Here is an 8,180-nt window from a genome sequence, read left to right as displayed (position 1 = left end):
TGGGTCCCTCTCAGCCAGTGCTGCCTGGGTGTGGTCAGTCTGGGAAGAAGACAGTGGACTTCAGAAGCAGCTCTCCCTTCTCCCCCTCCCTCCCACCCCTTCTCTGTCCCCAGACCCTGTCTGAGTGGGTGAGTGGGCTGTAAACACAATCAGGTCCCCCAGTTCTCCATAAGCCGCCCAACACCATGCATGCTCAGTGCTCTGTGTGGTGGGGAGACCAGCCCTTGCCGACCAGGGCCCCAGGTCCAGTGATCTTGTGAGTGGGGTCTCAGTCCTGCACCAGGGAGGGGAGGGGTGAGGACTGGGACTTCTCTGCACATTAGGGGCAACTGCTTCTTCTGTGATGTCCCTGCCCCCCAAAGTTTTCCAGGACACAAATCTCCATTTTTATTACCAAAATAGTATTTGAAGTTCTCTTTCAAAGCGGGTCACACACATATTTGCGGGATGCTCAGAACAAGTTGAAACAGTGAGAACGTCTTTCCTTCACAACAGGGTCAGAGCCTCACCCCCAGTGGCTGTGATGAACCAGACACTGGTCACCGAGTTCCTCATTCTGGGATTCTCAGAAACACCTCAGCTGCAAATGCTCCTCTTTCCGGTCTTCCTCCTCCTCTACATGGTGGCCCTCTCTGGAAACCTGCTCATCGTGGTGGCCATTGGCTCCTGCCCTGCCATGCACACCCCCATGTACTTCTTCCTGGTAAACCTGGCCGTGGTGGACATCCTCTGCACCTCCACAATCCTGCCCAAGCTGCTGGGCAGCATGGTGGCTGACAGGACCATCTCCTACGGGGGTTGCATAGTGCAGCTTTTCTCCTTCACGTGGTCTCTGGGAGCTGAGCTGCTGCTGTTTTCTGCCATGGCCTATGACCGCTACGTGGCCATCTGCTGGCCCCTGCGCTACAGCACCCTCATGGACTCCCGGGTTTGCAGGCTCTTGGCCGTGGCCGTGTGGACCATCAGCCTGGCCAACACTAGTGTGAACACCGGCCTCCTGCTGCACCTGCCCTTCTGCCATTCCAACGTGGTCGAGCACTTCTTCTGCGAGATCCCCCCTCTGCTGAAGCTCGCCTGTGCCCCGACACGCCTGAACGAGGCCATGGCCTTCACTGCAGACGTGATCTTGGCCTTGGGGAACTTCTCTGTGATCATGCTCTCCTACGGCTGCATCATCGCCAGCATCCTGCGCATCCGCTCGGCCTCAGGCAAGCGACGGGCCTTCTCCACCTGCTCCTCCCACCTCCTGGTGGTCTCCCTGTACTACTGCACTGTCATCTACACCTACATCCGCCCAGCATCCAGATACTCGTTGCACAAGGACAAGGTGGTGTCTGTGATCTACACTTCGGTGGCGCCCTCCCTGAACCCCCTTATCTACTCCCTGAGGAACACAGAGGTCAAAGCTGCCCTCCGGAGGCTGTTCTCCTGAGCTAAGGTCTGTGTGCCCAATGCCCAGGCCCCGCCACCTCCCCCGAAGGGTTTGGCAACAGGCAGTGATCCAGGGTGCAGGTTTCCCTAAAGTGAGATGTGTCCTAGTGTCCGGGAGCCCCCATCCTGATCCCTGCACGCACATCTCAATGTGCTGTGCAGCATCCATGGGGCCCAGCTGTGACACCACTGCACCCTGGGGCCCCAGGAAGCCCCTTATCCTCCCAGATGCTGGGTGTCCTGCCCTGTAGGGTCAAGGAGACCTGTGTGGCAGCTCTGTGAACTGAAAGGCACTAAATAGATTAAAGAAGTCATCAGTGTGGACATGGCCCTGTCCCCAGCCCTGGCTACCAATTTTCTCTCCAACATGCCTGTGCTCAAGGCAGGGGCTCAAGGCATGGGCTTTAAGTGGGGCCCGTGGCCGCCCCCCGACCCCCACACTCTCGAGGCTGTCTCGAGGCAGAGCCAGTGAGGGTGGCAGCTTGGGGGAGGATTTGTTTTTAGGAGAAGAGGTTCTGCCTGGAAACAGAGTCTCCAAGAGTTGTCTTTAAAAAAATGTTAGCACTTTTTAGGGTGATATTCTGACAAGGCTTTTTCAAGTCTGGAATATGGAGATGGTCATCAGTGTGGGAGGTGAACCAGGGTGGCTGTGCCCTGCCCTCTTCCATCACAAACCAGGAACCTGTCGACCCTGGACCTGAGGAGGTTTGGGTTCCAGAGAATTTGGGCACCAGGGGAGGCCTGAGGGAAGCGAAGCTCCTCGTGGCCCAAACACTCCATTCCCCCTTGAGATCTAACTGTGCAGGGCTGGGACGGGGTGCAAGAACATGTGTAGTTTGGAAGCTCGTGGACAGAAATGGTCCTTTGATGGAACAGGGCTGTGACCCCCACATGCTCTGTCACCATGTTTCCAGGCCCGCCCTCCTCCACGTCGCCTTGTCTATCTCCCTCTACAGACTTTAAACTCTTTGAGGACAAGGACAATGTCCTGTTCACCTTCTTACTCCTGCACCAGGGATGTTTGTCTAAATCAATTCACTTGCAAGCATTGTGCACCAGGCACATGGCAGGAACCCAGTAAATACCAGCTGACAGAATGGACCAATCATCCAGGGATGATTTCTACCAATTAGAAGTAGTTTTGGAAAGGCTGCACAGAAGCATTTTTGTGACATGGTTAGTCAGGGGGACAGTGACCATTGTCTTTATTTTTCCCTAATTGGAAATAAACTTCACGTTTATGAGGTTTACAGAACCTGTGGAACCTGGGCAGAGCTATCAGGATGGCGGCCAGGGGCAGAGTTTGCAACACAGTCCTGGAGCCTCCAAGCTTTGCACAGGACACAGGAGGGTGGCTAGTCAGCACAGCCATGTTGGGACTGGCTGCAGCCACAGAGGTGGCTTAGCCTGCCTTGCTGCTCGGACCACAGTGGGAGACGGTTGCCAGAAATGCTCCCAGGGATAAACTCTGGGGCCAGAACTCTGCAGGAGAGGCGCCAGTTCCCACCCTCGGGTTGAGGGAGGCATTCTGCAGAGGGGAGGGTCTGGAGCCACCATGGAGGACCCCAGGCCCAGGGACCCCCAGCATGACTCACACCCTTAACTCGTATCTGCTCCTAGGTTTTCTGTTGCTCTGTGTGGTAGGGATTCTCTGAAAAAGATCCATGGGGTTTCTTATCTTTCCAAATGTGTATTTCATGCTAATAAAATTGGAAAACAAAGACATTTAAAAGGAGAAAGTAAAAAAGCAAAGCCTTTTAATTTCATCCAAAGGCTGGTGTGAACAATTTTTTGTTTGTCTATGTTTGCACATATACACAGACTTTAATAAATATAGAATAACTTTATACTTATTATTTTATAAACTGTTCCTTTCAGTTTAAAAAACACGGTGTAATCCTTTCCTTCTCATTCCAGGTTCTCCCAAATTAGTTCACATTGGAAGTGTTCACTTTAGTTACCAGCGTGTATACACAGGTTCAGAGGCTCACCAGTGCCTCAGACACATGTGCTAGAAATGTTGGCCTTCTCCCTCTTCTCAAGCCCCTGTATTCAAATTATCAGCAAGTCTTTTGTTCTTTTCTTACTTCAGAATAAAATGTATTCAAATTATCACCAAGTCTTTTGTTCTTTTCTTACTTCAGAATAAAATGTATGCATATTTAAGGATTTTTGGGAAAATTTGAATTAAAAAGGATACAGTGGGCTGTTTCTAGAGTGTGTCAGTAGCCCTCACATAGATACCAATTACAATCTCCTGAATAAATATTTTTTAAATGTCACAACTCTTTCTAGCACCTGAGACTGACCTAAACCAGGAAAATCTGGGTAGGAATAAACCTCGAACAAATGGAGTCACTGTAAAGATCTCCTGTATCTAAGCTCAACTGCTAATGAATTCAGAGCACTTATGACTCATCACCGGGCCATAGACCTGTTGGTCCAAGGTCTCAGAGGACAGAGATTGTGGCTGCCAGGCAGATGGAAATTGAGGATAAATGTCTCAGAAAAAGTCAAGAGCTTCTGGGGGTGGGGAAAGGTCTTCCGGCCATTGGCTGATACTTGAACTGTGCATGAAAAGAGGGCCCTGAAAGGAGACAATATCTGGCAGCCTCTAGTGGCTGATACATGAGCTACTTCTCATCATGGGACAGATGGAGTTTGAAATTCAAGTCCTCCCACATTAGAGGGGCTTGGTAAACACCTCAACATCTCCATTAAAACCCAAGAAGAAGGGCCACACATAAGGAATAAAGACTATGTCACAGGACCAAAGGTTTACCTTAAGACTAAGATCACTCAAATACAAATCAAAACCATAATGATGTGTCACCTCACACCTGTCAGAATGGCTCACATCAAAAAGACAAGAGATAATATGTGTTAGCAGGAATGTGGAGAAAAAGGAACTCTCTTGCACTATTGGTAAGGATGCAAACTGGTGCAGCCAGTGTGGAAAACACCACGGAGGTTCCTCAAAAATTAACATACAACTACCTCATCATGCAACAGTTGTACTTCTGGGTACATATCCAAAGGGATTGAATCAGAATCTTGTAGAGACACCTGCACTCCCGTGTCCATCACAACATTGCTCACAATAGGCAAGATGTAGAAACAACCTAAGCATCTGTTGGTGGATGAATGGATAAATATATGGCTCATATACAGTAGAATACTATTCACCCATGAGAAAGAAGGAGATCTGCCATTTATAAAACTTGTATGTACCTTGAGGACATTGTGCCAACTGAGGTATGTGGACAGAGAAAGATACATACTGTATGATATCTCTCATGTGTGGAATCTAAAAAAAAAAAAACAAAAAAAACAAAAAAAACAAGAGAAACAGACTGTAAGGTGAGGATTAGCAGGGGCTAGAGGGTGTGGGGTAGGAAATTGGAGATTTTGGTCAAAAGGTACAAACTTCCAGTTATAAGATTAACAAGTTCTGGGGATCTAATGTACATCATGGTTATTATAGCTAATAATACTATTTACATACTTGAATGTTACTAAGAGAGTAGATCTTAAATGTTCTTACCACAAAAAAGAAATGGTAATTATTTGACATGATGTAGGTATTAGCTAATGCTCTGATGGTAATATTTTACAATACACAAACTTTTCAATATACAAACGTATAAAATCAAGAGGCTGTACACCTTAACCTATAAATGTTTTATGTCAATTATATCTCAATAAATCCAGAAAAAATAAGTTTAAAATAATGAGGGAAAAACTGAGGTCAAAACCAAAACAGAACTATCCTGACAAAATAAAAAGTAACCTCTAACAAACAAAACTAAGCCTCCATAAGATCCCCCAGTAATTTAACTCCACTAGAAGAAAAAGTCATCAGTCTTCACATGAAGGTAACATAATCAGAGTCTTTGTGAAGTTTCATTTACAAGGTCTAGTAGTCCAATGTTACACATACAATAAAGAAGGCGTGTGACCAAAGACAGACAGAAAATACAGTTGATACAATTAGACCTTGTGATGACCCAGATGTTGGACTTATCAGACAATTACTCTAAAGTAGCTATTTCCTATGTCATGGTTGCTTCAAAGATTTTCTCCCTTCCTCTCTCTCCTTTTTCTCCTTCTATTCTTACCATTACACATGTGTTTCACCTTCTGCACTTGCCCCACAGCCCGAGGATATTCTGCTTTTTTGTTTCAATCTTTTTCCTCTCTGCTTTGCAATTGTTGAAAATTCCACTGATTTATCCTGTAGCTCAGATATTGTTTTTTCCACCATTTCCAGTCTACTAATGTGCCCATAAAAGACATTCTTCATTTCTGTTATAGTGATTTGTATATCTAGAATTTCACTTTTGTTCTTTCTTGGGATTCTACCTCTCTGCTTACATTGCCCACCTATTAATTAGAATTGTTTTAAATTCTTGGTCTGATCATTCCAACATCCCCGTCATGTCTGGTTCTGATGTTTGTTCTGTGTCTTCAATTTGTATTTTTTGCCTTTTGATATTCCAGTAATCCCTTTTTCAGAGGCAGCTATGATAGAATGGGTGAAGGGACTAGTGTAAGTAGGTCTTAAGAATGTGGTCATGATGCGGAGGCAGGAAAAGCCTTCTGCAGTCCTACAATCAGGTCTCAGTCTCTTAGTGAGAGAGACTGACTCCTGTCTGGCTTTGGTGTCCATGGCATTCCATTTCTATGCACCTCGATTTTCAATTTCCATCCCATACAGTCAATTCCCCTAGCATGCACTGAGTCTCCAGACAGCACCAGGCCCCATTCTGAGGGGCCAGGATTGAGTGTGAGGGAACTAGCAGCTGGACCTGGTGGGTCCTCTGTTAAGAGGGTCACCCAGGAGCATGTGAGCATGCTTGTGGCTCAGTGACACGTGAAGTGTGTGTTCCTCTGAGAAAATCAGGTACAACTGTGGTGTCTTAGCCTTTCTAGTCTTCAATAAAATATATTAAATGAGATTTAAAAAAACAGCAATAAAACAGTAATAATGTAGAAATTCAACCTAAAAATGCCATCTTCAAGCCAGTGACCTTCACCTAGGAGGGGGAGGGCGAGGCCCTGGGGGCAGTGAGGTCTAAGATGGGGGAGGGTCAGAGCATTTGGGTGCAACGCGGTTTACGGGCCGAGAAGCTGAGCAGGGTGTTTTCCGTCAGGAGCGTCAGAGCAAACTCAACAACAGCACCAGCAATCGCGTGTTCCTCCCCACGTCAAACATCATGCTGCTACAAGATAACCCATATTTCCCCAACTTCCCTTGAGCTTGTATGAGTACGTATTGTGTCTTCAGGTCCTTTACCAGATGGTGCTCATCTTCCATTCACGGCCCCACCACCACTGACCTCAGACGTGCACTGCTGTCTGATCAGCACCACACTCTGAAGGAGGATGATTAGACACTCTATGCAGAGTCCCCACCTCAGGGATTTTACTGTCCAGGGCAGGGGGCCGCCTTTACACAAACAAAAAATAAAAATAAAAATAAAAATAAAAAACAAGAAAAGTGATGTCCTTGCATCTCTGTAAGTGTTTGATATAAAATACCTAGATTCCAGGGGCACCCATCAGGGACTCTAACCTCTCATGTAGGGCTATGGGTGGGGAAGTGTGATGTCAGAGGCAAGTGGCCTGGGGCACCTGGGGGGCTCAGTCGGTTAGGCGTCCGACTTTGTCTCCGGTCATGATCTCACTGTTCGTGGGTTCGAGCCCCGCGTCGGGCTCTGTGCTGACAGCTCGGGGCCTGGAGCCTGCTTCGGATTCTGTGTCTCCCTCTCTCTCTGCCCCTCCCCTGCTCTCTCTTTCTCTCTCTCTCTCTCTGTCTCTCAAAAATAAATAACATTAAATTTTTTTTAAAAAAAAAAGAAAGCAAAGGGCCAGAATAACATATTCTTGGCAAAGCAAGAAGGGTAGGCTTCAAGGAGGCGGCTGGGATGAGGGGCCCTCACAGAAGCAGGGCGTGTGACAGGAGACTGCAAGAGGGCCAGCTGGGAGTGAGCAGCGTGTGTCTGAGACCAGCCAGCCAGAGCACAGTGACGGGAAACAGGGGACAGGAGTAGATGGGGAAGAGTCGGAGGACCTTCCAGGAGACACTTCCGTGCAGCCAAGGGCATGCGAGAACAAGGTGAAGGATGTCTTCAGAGAGTGAATGTTTGCGCAAGATGACCCTTCAAACCTTGAGCTGTGAGGGGACGTGACTTGCAGGCAAGATTGTTCTGCCATTTTGCTTCTTTGATTTAATATGTGACCAGTGAAGGAAGGAGGCAGCCAGGAGGGAAAGTTCACTACGCAGGAGAGAGGGCAGAGCAGAGGAGGAGGCCTCTGAGGGGTGGGAGGGGGGACACCCAATGCAGAGCAGGGCCCAGGCCAGGACGATGGAGAAGCCGAGGTCAGAGGGTGAGCAACTCTGCCAGACACCTGGTGGGCAGGGCCCAGCACAAGGGGTAGGCTGAGTGGGCCCCTAAGCCCCTGTATGTACGTCTCAGCAGAGTGGTGGCTGCAGGTAGCCTGGGTTGAAATGCAGTGGGGACTGGGCACGCCCTCTGTCTCCCCAAAGCTTGTGCTCTTACCACTCTACATTCTCACCTCCCAAACCATGTGCCCACCACTTCTCAAACACTGAGTCAGAACCGGTGGCAAGCCTCCACTGCATCTCCAAATTAATCTTTATAACAGCTCTTCGAGGTAAGTTTATCCACACTCTGAATGAAAAACTTCAGGCACCCATCCGCTAAGTCACTTGCCATGGTTTCTCC

The 8,180-nt window shown here is 48.0% G+C and overlaps 1 protein-coding gene across 1 annotated transcript; it reads left to right on the top strand.

Moving 5' to 3' along the window:
- Positions 1-520: 520 nt before the first annotated feature.
- LOC112854875 (olfactory receptor 13G1-like) lies at positions 521-1,432 on the top strand. Its single transcript, XM_025918431.1, has one exon. It carries the CDS (start codon positions 524-526, stop codon positions 1,430-1,432), a length of 909 nt encoding a protein of 302 aa, XP_025774216.1. The 5' UTR covers positions 521-523.
- The last annotated feature ends 6,748 nt before the right edge of the window (positions 1,433-8,180 follow it).

This window comes from Puma concolor, chromosome D2, assembly GCF_028749965.1.
Source record: "Puma concolor isolate L17-30 chromosome D2, mPumCon1.1.hap2, whole genome shotgun sequence".
Taxonomy (NCBI): domain Eukaryota; kingdom Metazoa; phylum Chordata; class Mammalia; order Carnivora; family Felidae; genus Puma; species Puma concolor.
The sequence above is the reverse complement of the archived record's forward strand: the minus strand, read 5'-3'. Positions and strand labels throughout refer to the sequence as shown.